The 18944-nt window shown below is 34.3% G+C and overlaps 2 protein-coding genes across 6 annotated transcripts in view; one reads left to right on the top strand and one right to left on the bottom strand.

Annotated features, from left to right (window-relative positions):
* Positions 1–18944, bottom strand: part of dnc (phosphodiesterase dunce) — an 872058-nt gene that overhangs the window by 612867 nt on the left and 240247 nt on the right. The window lies entirely within an intron of this gene.
* LOC145672944 (uncharacterized protein F54H12.2-like) lies at positions 2805–5392 on the top strand. Its single transcript, XM_081742192.1, has 2 exons — positions 2805–4501; positions 5174–5392. The coding sequence occupies exon 1, from the start codon at positions 3189–3191 to the stop codon at positions 4497–4499; it is 1311 nt and encodes a 436-aa protein (XP_081598318.1). The 5' UTR covers positions 2805–3188; the 3' UTR covers positions 4500–4501; positions 5174–5392.

Below are 18944 nucleotides of genomic sequence, written 5' to 3'. Positions count from 1 at the left end.
AGAAGAAGAAGCATTTATTAGTACAGCAGCAGGGTGGATTCCTACCGGCATTATTAGCTCCTATTTTAACTGGTGCATTATCAAGTTTACTATTCCGTTAGTACAATGGAACATGCAAAGAAGATGATTTTAGTTCCACCTGAAGTTCTGAATCGTATACAAACACCAACATCATCATCATCATCAGCCCTGGAGAAACGTGAATCTAATTTGGATCAAGAAATGCAAGAGATTTTACAGTTATCATCGCTTAGTGATGAAGAAAAGTGGAATCAGTATAATAATATTCTTCAAAAATATTTACATTTAATACGAAAACAAGAAGAACCTGTAACACTTTCAATTACGTCAACTAAATCAGAGAAGCCTGAAGTAGAAGAAGAAATATTATTATCTATACCCAAAATGTTTCGTAAAAGAGCTGAATTACTACTACATAGAATGAAACATGATGATAATATCACGTGGGATAATAAAGGAACTGTTTACATCAGAGGTGATAAACTAGAAGGATCTCACATTGTAGATTTAATTTCTGATGTGTCGCGACCCCGGAAACACACAAATCCACCGGGATGGGAGAAATTTTGTAATTATTTATCTTCTAATAACACACCTCAAGAACTTATTGGAAATCCAAAACGTTTGTCATATATTTTACGACGAACTAAAGCATCACCAACAGCATCATCGTCAAGGGAAAAAATACCTCTGAAATCGTTTGCAGAAGACGACGAAGAAGAAGCAGAAGAAGAAGAAGAAAAGGAAAAAGTAATATCTCCTATAAGGAAAAGGAAACGTGCCTGTAAACGTCCAGTATGGTCAAGGTGGAAACCGTAAACAAACAGTTAAGCAAGTTTTACTACAACCCTTCACATCCTGCCTCGTTTTCAACTGTTAAAAAATTGTGGATAGCTACAAAAAAGAAAATTCCTATACACTGTATAAGAAGATGGTTACTGCAACAAACAACATATACGTTACACAAACCTGTACGTCGTCGTTTTAAAAGAGATTTCTATGTAGTGAATAACATTGATGATGAGTGGGAAAGTGATATTAATGATCTTCAATCTCTTCATAAATTTAATGATGGATATCGTTATATTCTGACAGTGATAGATGTGTTCAGTCGATATGCATGGGCTGTGCCATTAAAATCTAAAAGTACAAATGATGTCTTAAAAGCATTGCAAATTGTGTTCAAAGACAGAAAACCAATTACATTTCGAACAGATAAAGGAAGTGAGTTTACTAATAAAACAATACAGAAGTACTTAGTGGACAACAAAATAAAACATATTACAACTAAAAATCCTGATATAAAAGCTAGTATTGTAGAACGTTTTAACAGAACTTTAAAAGAAAAAATGTGGAAGTATTTTACAAAGTATCAAACGTATAATTATTTAAATGTATTACCTCTTCTTGTGAAATCATACAATGAAGGTTATCATTCAAGCATAAAGATGTCACCTGCAAATGTTTCTCAAAATAACCTATTACAAGTATGGCATAATCAATATGATAATAAAATAAAGAAGAAGAAGAAAAAGAATCCAAATTTCTCAAAACATCTTAAGATTGGTGATACAGTACGAATTAGTAAAACTAAACGTACATTTGATAAAGGATATATGCAAAATTGGACTTGGGAAATATTTAAAGTGAAGAAGATAATACCAAGAGATCCACCTGTTTATGAAATTGAAGATTTAAACAAGGAACCACTGGATGGATTATTTTACAGAGAGGAATTACAACCTGTGACGTTATCAAAGACATTTTACATAGATAAAATCATACGTACAAGAAGAAAAGGCAACAGAAAAGAATATCTTGTTCATTGGAAAGGATATCCTTCTTCTTTCGATTCCTGGATACCTGCATCATCCGTAAAGAAGATCAAGAAGTACAATGGAACCTGATGGAGATTTTTACGTTACGCTTCCCAGTAATAGTTCTATGGAATATTTTCCTGACAACACCTTAACATCATACACTACGAAACTTCATCAAAGAATGGAATTCCATGAAAAGTGGGAAGTGGCTATTGTTGAAATTCATTATCCTCATTCAATATTAAATATTAATGACGAAAATAATAAAATTTTTTACAAACCTGCAAAAAGTGATGAATGGAAATTTATAACTATTCCTGTACGTTATTACACTGACATATCAGAACTGATAAAGATAATAAATACGTACAACAGATTCACAAATTTACATATTTCTTATACTCGTGAGAGTAATACCTGTTTTATACGACGTCTTCATAAAGACATAGATGTAGACGTTGCATTATCACCAAGTGTTAGTGCGATGTTGGGGTTTGATCCTAGCGTTGATTTAAAGGATATGCAACAAGGCCAAAGCATTCCAAATTTACGTTTAGGACTTCCATCTACAATGTATGTGTATTGTGATATAATTCAATCTGTATTTGTTGGAGATACAGTAGCACCATTATTACGTATCATAAATATGAATCCTGTGAATCATACATTTGGAAGTAGTGTTATAGAAATTTTTAATCCTCCACATTATGTGCCTATAGAGAAGATGCATTTTGAACACATCAAAATAGATATAAGAGATAGTACAGGCTCTCCACTGGCATTCACTTTCGGAACTGTATGCGTTAAACTACATTTTCGACCAGTGCGTCAACATCGACAAATATGAATAATCCATATTTACAATATTATCAAAAACAAGCTCTTTCTGGAACTGGAAACGTTTATGTTGGCTCCCCTTATCAAGTTGGACATGGTATTGGAAGTTTCCTTGGAGGATTATTTCGTTCTGTCATGCCACTAGTAAAACAAGGAGCTAAAACAGTAGGAAAGGAATTATTAAAATCTGGAGCAAACGTTATTACTGATGTCATCATCGACAATCAACCTATTAACGAATCCTTTCATCAACGAATGGGTGAAGCGAGATCCGTCTTGCAAGACAAAGCAAAAAATAAACTGAAATCTATGCTAGGATCTGGATATCAACGAAGGAAAAGAAGAATTACACATCATTCCATCTTTAACCCTTCACCATTACACATCATCAAGCGCAAGAAGAAGAAGAAGGAGAAGGGCAAGAGGAAACGTACACAGAAAACAAAGAAAAATCAGTCTTATAAGAAGAGGAAGTTATCACACGATATCTTTGATTAAATCATCACCATTATGGCTTTCTTACATCATCAATCCTGCGAGTGTGTAAAAAGTGAACTAGATATTTTTTCTACAAAACCAACGCAAACCAGTATATTGGATAATCATGTCGTTACATACAAACCAATCAGTTCACTAGCTGATAATGCTCCTATAGAGTTTGTCATCCCAGGAACAAGTGATGAATACATAGATCTACCACATACTCTTCTTTACATCGAAGCTCAAATCGTTAAGTCTGATGGATCAGCATTTGGTGAAAGTGATAAAGCTGTGGCTCCTATTAATGACTTTTTAAATTCTATGTTCAGTGAAGTGGAAGTGTATTTAAATAACAAACTGATTTCATTTCCATCTCATAATCATCCATATCGATCATACATTGAAAAACTGTTAAATTATGATGATTCTGCTAAAAATACTCATCTTCAATGTGCATTCTGGTTTCAAGATACTGCTGGACATATGGATGCAACATCTAGTGGTAATAAAGGATTTCAACAACGTTATGAATTAACAAAAAAAAGTGCAAAATTCGACATGCTTGGACATCTTCATTGTGATATTTTTAATCAAGATAAATTTTTAATCCAAGGAGTAGAATTACGTCTCAAGTTAATTCCTGCAAAGCCAAACTTTTGTCTCATCGCTAGTGATGCGTCTGTTGAGGCTAAAGTGAACATTTTAGACGCTGCTTTACATATTAAAAAGATTAATGTTAGTCCTACAATAAAACTAGCACATAACAAGCTTCTACAATCAACAACAGCCAAATATCCTCTCACAAGAGTACAAATGAAGTCGTTCGTCATTCCAAAGGATCTTCAATCAAAAACAATAGATAATTTATTTATGGGAGTATTACCAACTCGAGTGATTGTGGCGTTTACACAAAATGATGCCTATACAGGAACAATAACTTCAAATCCATTTCATTTCAAACATTTTGACATCAATTTCTTCTCTCTATACATTGATGGAAAACCTGTACCTTCAAAACCATTACAACCAATTTTCGAAAACAACCTCTATGTTTCCTCATATCATACCTTATTCTGTGGATCAGGCATTCACTTTTCCAATCATGGCAACAATATTCCTCGCCTTGACTTTCCTCAAGGATACACTATCTTTGTTTTCGACATTACTCAAGATGGAGAAGCCAGCGCTGTGCAGCATTGGAATCTTATACGTCATGGGTGTGTTCGTCTGGAAGTTCATTTTACGAAGCCTCTACCAGCACCTATCTCCTGCATTGTGTATGGAGAATTCCAATCTCTCTTAGAAGTGGATCATCAGAGGAACATCATCATGGATTTTTAAAGGTACGTTATTTAAATATCATATCATATATGTACATGTCTGCATTTTTATACATGATGTCCTCTACACTAGATTTATTGAATGCTTTGCAAACAAATTCTTTATTTCACAATCATTTCGTTGGCGTATATGCAGCCAATGAATTACCAGCACATGTTCCACTACCTGCAGCTATCATCATAAATACAGATCCCTCGAACAAACTTGGCACACACTGGATTTCCGTATATATTCATACTGATGGCCGTGCCCACTACTTCGATACATTTGGATTTCCTCCATATGTAATGCATCATATTCAATTTCTACGTAGAAATTCCACTTCTTATACATTTAATAATAAACAAATTCAAAGTGTAAAATCATCCTTATGTGGGCATTATTCATATCTTTTCCTATGCTTCAAAGCTAAAGGAAAGTCCTTAAATGAATTTCATTACACTTTCTCATCAACTCCAGAAAAAAATGATCGTCGCTTGTTGTATTTACTTCTACAGGTAATCATGTCTTCATTCTTCTTCTTCGTTTGTTTTGATTACTTTTCTTTTCATATTATTGCAGGTAGCCATTTCTTCTTCTTCTTTATTATAATGTGTTTGTATGTATTATTATTTGTTCATGATTATAGATAAAATAAATTTTAAGTTTGTTTTTCAATTTTTTTTTCATTTCAGAGAGTAAAAGATCGTCATCGTGTGTATGGACATCATCTTCAATGTTCAGATTGACTTGTATCTACGTTTCATCATCAACATCAACAGCAGTAGTATCATCAGTGAACAGTATATGACAGTTGTAAAGTTATCATCACATGGACAGTGGAAACAAAATCTAACGTTCTTTTAAAATGTACTATACTTACCGTCGTTTTAATTGTGTAAATAGTTTCATCAACAATAAACACTTTGTATTATTTTTTCTCTTTGAAAACAAATGTTTTATTTCTTATTTTCTCCGTTTCCTAATAAATAAATATGTTTTATGATCAGTTATGTAATTAAATACACATATCATAAAACATATTTTTAAGTCATTGAATTAAAGAATTTCATAGTTGTTTAAAAAAAAAGATTCTAAAACTGATTTTTAATTCAATGATGTAATCATATAACTACATAATAATAATAATGAATTCAAATACTTAATCAGTTATTCTTTCGTAAATTAAATCAAGTATGTGAATTCAATATTATTATTATTATGATAGGACTTTTGTTTTTTAAAATTTTAATATTAATTATTTTAATTCCTTTTTTTTTAAAATTAAAAAAAAAGTCCTATCATACTTAAGACAAAGTTGTATAATAATAATAATTTCAAATACTAATTTTTATTTTAACATTCATTTCAAGAATTTGAATTCATTATGATTATTATTATTATTATTATACGTATCACTTATAATATACGAGGAAAAAAATATGTTAGGATTTTTTTCTTATAAAAAAACTTTAAAATCCTATCATATTGTGGTGTATGAAACGAACACAAAACACACACACAAATAAAACATTTCACTTTTCACTATATATATTTTTATTACATTTGATATTACGTTGTTTAGCATACATGAAAAAAACAAATCAATTTCTTCTTCTTTATGAAGAGTCGTTCACTTCATTGATACCCTCCGAAGGTTGAGTTTCGGTTTCCCCCCACCATGGCTGTGTCGATACACTATCAAATAAATCAGCCATAATTGAGTCTATGAGTTTTTGTTTGCAAAATACTTTCATTTCCAATTTTAATCGTTCACCATCAATGTTCACATCACTGTTCTTATCAAGAGAGACACTTGGAAAACTGATGTTCATACCATTAATAATACTCTGTTCATCTACACAGGTATGGATTCCGGCAAGTCCTCTGCATGTAAGACACTGTAATTGTACATGATTACGAATAGTATCTGTACACAAGTCAAAATATTCACGTAGCACAACACTACAAACTTTACTGTTTTTCACAGCATGTTCAATACACGGTAATATTTCCAAGAAATAAAGCCAATCACTTGAAGTTAAGTACACAGTGTTTCGAGGAGCATGAAGTGTTCCTTTCTTCTCTAACATCACTAATTTTTCACCCATTAATTTTCGTACCACCAGTTCGTTTTTTCGACCAAGAGATTTTATAAATGTAATTTCCACTTGAGAATTTAAATAATCCGTAACAAATGGGGTTAAATGTACAAGTTTCTCCCACTCTGCCAAATTTAACTCTACTCCAAACACAAGTCCTTTGCCAACACGAATCACTGGTTCAAATGTATCACTATCCAGGCCGATACAAATTAATTTGGTTTTCATTGAATTAAGTCCATATTCAACATTTAACAAGTACTCTTTCTTGGTATCCATAGTTGACGCACAAGCACTCAAAGACATGTTACTCCAGTCGCTGGTCAGCACAGAATAACGACACTATGCATACAGATGACTGCGCATGCATGAAGAGGAGGGGGGGCGAAGAGGAAAATTCATGTTTCATCTTGTTTGTACATGCTACCATACACTTACGATGAGTAAACCAGTTCAGTAAATTCAAGATCATGCATGTTACGTCCAGATACATTAATCTTCATTCCTTTATATATTAAACAGACATTCCCACTTTGTAAATACGTTAATAATGCACCATTATCTGCTTCCAATTTTTCAGTACAACGTCCAGGTAAAATCACTTTTTCACCTCCTTCAAATGTCACACAGGCCTTCCTACCATATACCGTTGTAATTATCTCACAGTTTACAATACGAAATGGTACTCCAATCTCCAAATCTCGCATTTTTGTAAAGGGCACCATTGATGGCTTATTAAGTTTATCTAATAAACTCATTGACGATGACATCTTTAAAATTTTTGACGTTTCTTCCTTTGCAACAGCTGCTAACAGAATGATCTACACAAGCACATACGTTCCGCTTACGCTCTTCGCAGGAGGGGTGAGGGGTTTGGGGATTCAAATTATTAGCCAATAAACGACAAGAACACGAAAAAGGCATGTTTTATCTTGCTTTTTACATCTGGTAGGCGTCCAAGACTATGAGCATAGCAACAGCAAAACAACATTTTCCCACGGGCTTCTGTGGTAACCGTAAAAGGATATGTACATAGCAACTAAAGAGGAGTAGGGGGTGACGGGGGGTCAAATAAACCAAAATTTTCCCACGCGCTTCTGTACTACCCGTAAAAGGCTATGACCATAGCAACTAAAGGCTTGTCGAAACTTGCCACCGAATTCTAGGAAAACAGGATCAAATTTCGCTGACTCAGCCGTCCCAAGTGGGGTACATCTACTCCATTTGTTGTTATACTATGAAAGAAGAGAGAAAAGGTGATTTGTAGATAAGAAAAGGCATTGTTGATGATTTGTTGAAGATAATGCATATGTCACAATTTCATAATGTTTGTGTTTCCAGGGGCGGGTGGGTTGCGAGGCGGGGTGCGTTATAAAATCAATATAAATGCTATTTCCTAAATTGCTCTGTACTAGAACGGTTTTATGTTATTATTTCTCTTCATGTGTGTTTGTGTGTGTATGTGTGTAGATGTCTTTATTTATTTTTATTTTTTTGTATCTTCTTTAAGTGCTTTACCTGATGAATATGTCATCTTGTTACGTTTCAGCGACGATATGAATGTCTTTAGCATGCACTGTTAAAAACATCTTTTTGCCCCGCCCTATTTCATATGCTAGAAGAGAACTCTAATCGATGCATGGTAGTAGGTAGAAAATTACATATCTATACTGCATGTTTGTGTTCATAATTCGTCTGCTATCTTTATTATATGAATCATATATATATATATATATATATATATATATATATATATATATATATATATATATATGAGTGTATATGTGTAATCTTCCCCTGTAGCTCCTCCCCCCTTGCGTCACTTGCTCTGGTACATCACAGCACTTCAGAAATAAACAAGACTTGTTTGCTTTAGTTTTCTTGCCTATGCGAGAGCTTTTTAAAAAGAAAAACCTCGTTTCTTATGGTAACCTAAGGATTTTCTTTTTTCCTGTCGCAGGTAAACACAGCGGATGATAATATCTATGCAGAAGGGACGGTTTGGATATAGAGTTTCTTTTTATAACCTTAAGGAGGTTTTTCTTCTTCTTGTCTGTTTTTTTTTCTTTTCTTGAATTTTTTTTTCAGCCTCGTGTCTTTATAAATTCTTACGCAATATGGTTCCACTATATATTCCTTTTTTTTTTTCTTCTTCACATAACCCTTCGGGGGGTCGATTTTCCGATACAGACGTCAGCATAGACAAACACATATGCTCCGTATCAGGGACACACATACACATAGAACTCAAGTTAGAAAAAAATTGTTCGCAGAATTTTAGCAGGTGAAAATTAAAAGATGAAATTTTACGTTAATTTCAAAGAGTTTTGAGACACCAAAAGTACTTTTATATATTTATCCTGTCCGACCATCTGTTCATCCGGGAGGCACAAAATCACTTTGAGCTACTTAATGGATCACCATTAATCCATCATGGATTTGGCCCAGGGCGTAGAGAGCCAAAACTTAGGGATAGTGTTTGTTGTTGGACGTGATCAATCTATTTGATTCCAAGATATGGACAACCAAAAATCTGTTCCCCTATCTAGTCCTATGGGAGTAATTAGATATATGGATATAATCCTTGCTTGATAGACTAACCGCAACACTATCGAGATTCGCGGGTTAGTATAATGATCAGGATGAGAAATAGGGATACTAAACTGTCCGTGTAATACAGTGCTAAGTAGGAGTTTTCTACTTTACAAACCTAAGGGCTTATATATATATAAGCCTATATATTTTTAATTTTCAAATATTCATTCATTTCATTTCATTTGGGGTAAAATGCTATATTTAACCCCATACTTGCTAAGGAATTTCGTTTACCTAAAACCAAACTTCTCCACGTAGTGTAAATGCGGCACTATTACTACTACTACTACTTATTATTATTATTATTATTATTATTATTATTATTATTATTATTATTATTATTATTATTATTATTATTATTATTATTATTATTATTATTATTATTATTACCACTGGAAGCGGTTGTAGTGCCTAACGGCCCTATTTCCAAGTTTCCGTCGCATTCGAAGACTCGCATCAGTAACTATCAATTCTTTAAAGATTATGATCTCTCAATGAAAGTAAAGCTTTATGTCTAACTTAATATTATAGTAGAAAACTTTAGAATAAAATGCATTTTAAAAAATACTGTATTACATAAATAAGTGTTCGTTATTGTTAGGTCAAGGAATTATAACAATTCGGACCAAGGGTTGCCAGACGTCCCGATTTTCCGGGACAGTCCCGGTTTTCAATGAAAGAATTAACTGTCCCGAAAAAGGCTTTCGGGACACCTGTTTGTCTCGGTTTTTGTTCTTCAGATTGAAAAAAAAAATTAAACCCGAAAGAACTTATGTCTCACATAAAAACGGGAGGTTTTCGAAGTTTCATTTGAAATCCCACTTTAGCGATTACAGAACTGAGTTGTCTAATTAATATACTTTCCCATGTGTGGATAAATATTTCTAAAGATGCTGTGCACCAATTCAATACTTTTAGATTTATATTTTTTCCTTTATCTGATAAATTTTTTCAGTAATTCTTAGGTTAAAATTCCGTAACAACTTGCTCTAGCACAAGAGATGACAGTTAAATGCATAAAGGTATGTCTTGTTTAATTTTTATACAATTTTTTTTCTGTCAAACTTTTGGAGAGCCTGCGTAAGTCTTTAAAGAGATTAATTTTTTGTTTATCATTCTGAATTTAGCGTAAATGTATATTTCTTGCTAAATGCTAAATATGTGTTTCTTTTAGAGTAGTGTCTGACTCAAGTGATGACCCAATGGAAAAAAGTGCCTCGTCAATCATAAATATGAGGAGGGTGTGTCGTAATTGGAGCAATATTTAGGACCTGTTAAACACAACAAATCAGAATTTGGAATAAGGGCCAAGCACTCTCTTTTTATGTTGCCTTTCACATTTTCTACATTCCATGTAGGGCTTCATTTGTGTTAACTGTATATAGAATGAACTGCAAAATCGTCAGTATATACAGTAACCTGGAAAAGACAAGTCATTAATTAATTCTGACCAAATAAGTAGGAAACCTGACCTTATGTATAGTCAGAGATTGGTGTCCCGGTTTTTCGTTTACAAAATCTGGCAACCCTGTTCGGACCTGAACATGAGGTTGCCAGCAACTCTTAATAGAATAAATCGGAAACTACTGTATCTCTGTACATACATTTAACAACAGCCAAGAGATGCCAGTTTGCTTTTTTTTCGAATTTGTTATAAATCATGCGGGAAATGAAAAAAAATCTAATTTATGTACAACAACGGTGACAAAGCAGATCCTTGTGGAACACCATTAACATGGTAACATGGATGTGACACAATATTACTAACAGAAACCTTTCTGTTATAAAATGAAAAAAATGAAGTGAAATCTTTAAGTTTTGAGTCCAACGATTATGCCGGCTAGGCTGAAAGAGACGGTGACGATCAGAAATGAATGAAATGGTGGAATGAATAAAGTTGGATAAAACGGGAGAACTCCGAGAAAACCCACGCACACGGTGTTTGTTCACCACAAAGTTCACTTGGCGTGGACTGGAATCGAACCAAGGACTCCATGCACCAAAGGTGAACTCTCTGCCACTGAGCCACCGCTGTCCCCCCAACCTTTCTGTTATAACTATATATTAATTGTTGGATTATACCTATTTATTTTACAAAAAGAAAATGCATTTTGTAGTTACTTAACTATAAGAAAGTTATTGTTGGAAGCAAAGATCTTTTAAAAAGAAACACCACGTATATAAAGCGTAACCTAGCGAAATTTCTAATTTTAAATTAACCTAAAACAGATGGGAACAAAACAATAAGATAGGGAGACAAAAGAAAGAAAAAAAAAAAGAAACTACCCCAAGACAATTTCTTCATTTATCTTCGTCTGTTCTCTCGGGGGAACTTCCCACAAGTGAGTAAACAGAGTCTGATGAGAAAAGAGAGAAAGAGAGAGAGAGAGAGAGAGAGAGAGAAGACAACACAGTTTCTCGTATCTTATTCTCTTGTGAAAGATATCCTGAAGGGTTTGCTTTTATTAGAAAATACCCTGGAAATTTTCGTTCGCCTCATCATGTTCCAGAATCTTTGGATTGTTTACGTCATCTTACAGCGACCCTTAGCTATATCTTTTCAATTTCAGTTCTCCGTACACCGGTGGTGGAAAAAGAAAGGTAAGCCTATGTCCAAGGAGACTTTTGCCCCCTCATTCTGTCTCTAAAGGTCCTAAAACAATATTATAAGATTTCACTAGGGAAAACTTCAGAAAATATGGAATGCCACTTGTGTTTGCTATCATAAATAATCTTATAACGAAAGTAAAATACAAGAATACTTTGTATAGTACAATGCAGTTTTTGCTCTAATGTGACATATTGTTATGTACGAGTTCATAATTGGTTTGCGTTCATTTAAAAAATGTAGACAGTAAAAAGGATCATACATTGTAAGTTTCCATTTTATCCAATACATGTCAACCGCTAAATGATGTGTGGTGCCATCTAATGGCTATATATGTAAATTCTACCATCTTTGTTTCAATGGTAAAAAGGGATATGGATATATACCATTAAAGGCACCGTTACTCGTTGAAATCTTAAGGGATTGACCCATTAACGAACTCGATTGAAATAATTGTTCTAGCTATCTACTATAATAAAAAATAAAAAACTCGCTTTAATTAAAGAATTATAGTGTGGAATAACAGACATACGGATGTATTAATATTACAGTAATATAAGTCCTACTCGCGTAATTCTAGTAAGAATTATGCATGTGTAGATGGAAAGTCGAGCCTAGTATTTTTTTATGATACGGTGATATTAACTACAATTGAAGAATGCGGACACAATGGCTCAGTGGCTGGTGTAATTCATTAGAGCGGTCTGAGACGTTTGGCTGACAGGTGTATGGTTCAGTAAAGCGGTCTGAGACGTTTGCTCTAAAAACCGGTAATACCGATTCTGTGTTAACCTCAACATCGGCGTGTGTTAACCTTAACATCAGACGCTTGGTGCTGAAAATAACATACTAAAGTGGAGGTCATGCTAGGATTACTTACTGCCTGTGTTAAATTAAGTTTTGTTATTAACACCATCATTACTTGCTGTGCATATACTATGCGATGAACGCCTCTCGTACCGTGAATCAAACTCGAACATCAAAGGCATGCACGCTAGCCGCTAGACCAGCAAGGAGGACCTCTACACAGAGGTTTAGTCCATGTTATCTAATACTAAAATAAAATTAAATGGGTTACTGTTCATTCTCATGCGTCGTTTTCGAAGAATCGAGATTTTTTGGAAATTTCACAATTGATCCTGTACGATAATTACGCCACTTGTAAAAGATGAAACTAATACTACAGTATAGCTTCATTAAGCTTTGCAGTATGACAGTAGTAAGACGAAGATATATACAGTAACGTTAATGAGGTATAGTCGAAATTTATAATTAATTGTAGTAATTTTTATTTTTATTTAACTGTAATATTTGTTCAAAAATAAGACATATAAAATTAGACCTCGATAACTCGAATTCCTCAATAGTTCGAATTCCTCGACACCACGAATTCGATGATATCTCGAAATTCTCGATAGTTCGAATTCCTTGATATCTTGGATTCCTCGACATCTCGAATTCCTTGATATCTTGAATTAGTCGATAGATTCAGTTCCTTGATATTTTGAATTCCTCGATAGTTCGAATTTCTTGATATCTCCAATTCCTTGATATCTCAAAATTTTCACATCCCCTTGAACTCTCCATAACACTCAATGTTAAAAATAACCTCAATAAGTCGAATGTTTTAAAATTACAACCTCGATAAATCAAATTTTAAGGGTTTCATAATCAAATTTAAAATCCTCGGTAACTCTAACTTTCGTATCTGGGAATCTCTACAAGTCAAAGTTTTACCTCTATAACTCGAATTTCTTTTGGCGTGGCCTTAGTAACTGGAAGCTATAGCTCTATGCGTTTACGTAATTGTCATTGTTGCTAGTCTTGCGTCACTGTTGCTAATGTGCACTGTAACTGTTTTACTCATGTCTAGACATGAAAGCCCTCTCCAAAATAATACATGTACAGTATTTTATTTTTACCTCTCATCTGATTTAATTTAAGAAACTTTCACAACTTCGAGGTTTCGGAGGTTATATCAACGTTAATCACTTTTAATGAGGAACGCGGAATCTCGATATCTCGAAATTTTGTTGTGGCCATCTTGATAACTCGAACCTTGAGTACTCGAAAAACTCGACAACTCGAAAATTTTATCTATTCCCTTCAGCTTCCAGTTATCGAGATCTCACCGTATCACTCGATAGACTACATTGAGCTGAACAACGCGAGATGCATTCGAATACGTTCTTATGCGTAGTTTTCGAGAAATCGAGAAAAAAAAATCATTTGCATGTTGTTCAAAAATTGTGTCGTGTGTTGCCAACTTGATGGCAGTTGAAAGTCTTTTTTTTTTTTCTGCTGGAAAACATTATTTATATACAAGATGCCCGAAAGGTGCCTAACCATTTCTGGGAAGGATCACTTGAATGCGCGCCGTGTGGACTTTGTGGTGGACAAACACCGTGCTCGTGGGTTTTCTCGGGGTTCTTCCGTTTCCTCCCACTTTCTTCATTCCACCATTTCATTCATTTCTCATAATCACCATCCCCTTTAGCCTAACCGGCATAAGCGTGGGACGTAAAACTAAAGATTTCATTTTTTTTCAAATGAAATGTTTATAATATCAAATAATACGCTGTAAGTGGAAGAAACCAGCAGTTCGACATGACCGCTATCCAAGCAGAGTTGCTATCTGTCCGCGGTTCACCTGAACACACTCTGCAATTATTACTGGGGTAATTGTACGGATTGATATCGAAATACATTCACTCAGGAGCCCCAAATACTTATTTTTCATCTTGTACACCTGATTATTGATGCAACCTATACAAAGCAGACGCATTTCAGCATTGGTCCCAATTTCTCCAACAACGTTGCAGCGTGGGTTCAGGTGTACCGCGACGGAGAGATGGCAACTCTTCTTGGATATGGAGAATGGTCATGTCCAACTGCTATGATTGCGTTGATTTATAGCGTCTTCTTTGATATTATAAACACTTCATTTGAATTCATGTGATGCTTCCCAGAAATGATTAACGACTTCTCGGGCACCCTGTATTTAGTTACGTATTGTATATGCAACACGTACACCGTTAAATGACAAATTACATCAATAGCTGTGTTTGATTTCTTTTACTAACAGTGACACACATACTACTTCTAATGTAAACGGATAAAATGTAACTTTGATACAAAATATACTACCAACCAGGCCAAAAATGTAGGGGAGGGGGGCGACCCAACCATATTATAGTTCATTTGCAAGCCTACCGTGAAAATTCAGGGGGGCGGCCCACCCTAGCCCCCCGTGGATACGGGCCTGCTACGAACTGTAAAAATGCGATATTTCATTGACTAAAGACTAAATCATTATATCACTTACTTTGGCTAGAGTAGGTTATCTAGTTGATTGAATAAGTAACACGTGAAGGTACTCACCTGAAAGAGAAAGAAAAAAATTACATAAGATTGTGAAATTTACGAAATATTTCTCTAAAAATTCACCCTTAAATTCATTTAAAATTTATATATATATATATATATATCTTGATTAGTAACAAATACTGAGTTTGCTGCACTGATTCACACTAAATGCACAAAAGAAATAAACGTGTTAATTGTGTATAAATTACACTATTGCTTCTATTTTTTTTTTATCTCAGTGTATTAAAAAAGTTACTGTATTACAAGTTAGTCATCAGCCGGAAATGGTTTAATATTTCAGAAAATATTTATTTACAAAGTATGTTGGAAAGATAAAACCCATGGTGATTGGAACAAAGCGGTCAAATATACAAGTAGGAGGGAAGACAATAGAACAGGTGACTAGTTTTCGATACCTGGGTAATATTATTAGTGATTATATGAAGTGTGAATGTGAAATAAAATCAATGATAGGAATGGCGAAAGAAGCCTTTAGGAGGAAGAAAATACTATTTTGTGGATCTTGAAAAAAAGAGTTGAAAAAAAAAAACAGATTCATGAAATGCTTCGTGTGGAGTATTGTACTGTAAGGATCAGAAACATGGACATTACGCAAAAATAATGAGAAATGACTGGCAGCTTTCGAAATGTGGGTGTGGAGAAGAATGGAACGAGTTAGCTGAATCGAGCTGAAAACGAATGAGAAGATGTTAGAAATGGTGGTGGGGGAAAGAACAATTTTAGATATTATTAAGAAGAGGAAGAGAAACTGGTTGGGACATTAACAAAGAAGGAACTGTATCATGTAGGATGTGCTAGAGGATGTGGTGGCAGGAAAGAGGGGGAGGAGGCGAAGGTGACTACAATTAACAGATGGTATCAAAACAGAAAAGTCATACGTGGAAAGGAAGAGGTTAACTGAAGACCGTGTAGTAGGGAAGCAAGTGTCCTGCCAGTACTGGCAGAATTCCTATGATGATGAAGTTAATTGACATTCCTTATGCGCAAACTATGTACTAACGCGATAAATCTGTTAGTTACACTGATTCGAACTGAAAAGAAAAGGTCGTAATGGAAACAAGTTAATTATGCTCAAATTGCTTCTATGGCTCCCAGCTCACACCAAATGGGCTTTGTGGTGGACAAACACCGTATGCATGTTTTCTTCGGATTCTCCTGTTTCCCTTCCGCTTTTTTTTCATCCCAACAATTCGCTCATTATCATAATTATCGTCTCCCTTAGCCTTGGAGCATAATCGTTGGACATTAAACTAATAACTAATGAACGTTTCTCGTATTATTGAACGGAATCATGACATAACAAAGATTAGTAATTTATGAAAATAAGATTACATTAATCTCTCTTCCTACTTCTACATATTACGACATATTTCCACGTTGAAGGTCAAACACGGAAGATAATACAAATATTTTACCCTCGGTCGTGGATTATGTAACACCGTAGCAACGTTGACTTTGAAAATGGCAAAGTTGGAGAGAAGCATCTCTTGTGTTTCTGTGAAAGTTTTCTCCGTATTCGCTATTAAAGGCATCTATTGTGTCGATCGATTCTTATAAGATTGACTATATACAGTATGTGTCTTAATTTGCTAAAGGTATTAGATATTCCGAGAAAACAGCGAATCTTATGAAAGATTCTGTGAAGTTATACAATCTCACAATTCATGTATGTCAGGTTGGCTGCATGTATTCAGGCGTCACTTCATTTCACTGACTTCTATTGGTGGAAGTGGATGTTACAATGGTGGTTCCTGTATTGTAGATTCTCCCCACCCACTCAAAGCTGGCTAATGATATTCCTCTGATGGTCGTTGCAAGAAATGTATCGACTCAACTCGATTTTCGTCTCGAAAATGAGACAAGAAGTATTTTGAAAAACATTCGAGACAAGCAATTTCATGTCTCACGAGCAACACTAGGTGACTCATCTTAGATTCCACATAAAGTTTTAGTGTTAGATGATCCACAGTGTAAAAATTATAAATGGATAAAATAATTGTAGGAACACAATGAGAAGCATCTATCTATTAAAATGCTGCAGTAACATTTAAGAGTGACCGAGCTCTAACCTATAACCTTAGCATTCAAACCTTTGATTTACGGTTATTTGTGATTTCACGTTTATAACAAAGACAAATATTTTTAAAAGAGTGTACTTTAAATAAATTACTTCAAGAAATATTTTTCACAAAGTTTATCCTTTTAAATTATTGTTCAAAGGCCTTTGCCTTTAGTAAGCCTTCTCCGAAATAAATGCAAATGAATTGTGCTTCCATCTTTGGAGCTCTTTTAAAATACGAATATATGTTTGCGGCCTATCCTTTCGACAATGAGATCTCACAAACTACAGGCTCTAGAAAGATGACGTTTTCACTGATCGATTGCAAATTTCATGTAGATTGTCCAGTTCTAATTGAATATTTAAAAAACATGGGCACTATTTCTTTATTACATTTTTACGGGTACATTGGAAGTGTTGAAATTAAAAAAAAAAAAAAAAACACATCCTAATCATTATACATTACAACACCACACTGTTGTATATAGGGGTTGTATATGTCTCTGGCATTTGTTTCATAGCCAAATAATAATGGAAAAGGAAGGATAACCATTTCTCCAGTCTAAGATGAACCTTTCTTGGGAGTGTTTTGCCCAATGAACACCATATATAACTGACATTATATTAATTTTGTATGTAATGTATTTGCTTATTACATACTGCAATCAAGAAGAAAGAAAACACTGGTCATACATGAATTAGAAACTCCAACCGGAAGTAGGCTCAAATCTTGCAAACGGTGCGAGATATTCAGAAAACTAATCGAAAAATCTCCCCTTTATGATACCCCTTGGCTATTTTTTAAATCAATACGCCTTTAACTTGTGTCTGTAAAGAGACATGTACAGATGTTGTAAGGAATGATAAGGCGATTTATGCTCATATGCGAATAATGCGCTGTGTAGAGAGCGCAGGTTTAGCTAGTCTATATATTAAAATGCTAGGTTTTTATGTTTGTCTCCAATCTTTTCGACAATAAGATCTCAAAAACCACAAGTGCTGGAAACGTGCCGTTTTCATTGGTCGATTCCAAATTTTCTGTAGATTGTCCAGTTCTAATTGAATATTTCAAAAACGTGTCCGTTATTTCTTTTTTAATTTTTTAAAGAGATATACTGGAAGTTTTGAAATTTTCAAGAAGTAAAGCATCATATCCTATGAGTTATACATTCCAACACAACATAATTGTAGGCATTTGATTCATGCCAAATAATGAAAAACGAAGGATAGCAATTTCTCCAGACTAAGATGAATCTTTATTGTTTGGAGTGTTTTGCTCAATGAACACCATATGTCACAGACATTATAGTTAATAGTGTATGTAATGTATTTTGCTTATTACGTACTGCATGCAAGGAGAAAGAAAACACCGATGATACATGAAATAGAAACTCCAACCGGAAGTGGGATCAATCTTACAAACGATGCGAGATATTGAAAAAATAATCGTTAAAATCTTCCCTTTATGGTACTCCTTGCCGATTTGTATCAAGACATCTTTCACTTGTGTCTGTAAAGGGGCATGTACAGATGTTGTGAGGAACGACAAGGAGATTCATGCTCATATGTGGATGATGCGCTGTGTATAGGTTCAACTAGTATAGTATCTATTAAAATGCTATGTTTGTCTTCAAAGAAAAGTTTATATGTTTGTCTCCAATCCTTTCGACAATGAGATCTCGAAAGCCACAAGTGCTAGAAACGTGCCGTTTTCA

The sequence above is a fragment of the Thermobia domestica genome, chromosome 16 (assembly GCF_964235325.1).
Source record: "Thermobia domestica chromosome 16, izTheDome1.hap1.1, whole genome shotgun sequence".
NCBI classification, from domain to species: Eukaryota; Metazoa; Arthropoda; class Insecta; order Zygentoma; family Lepismatidae; genus Thermobia; species Thermobia domestica.
The sequence above is the reverse complement of the archived record's forward strand: the minus strand, read 5'-3'. Positions and strand labels throughout refer to the sequence as shown.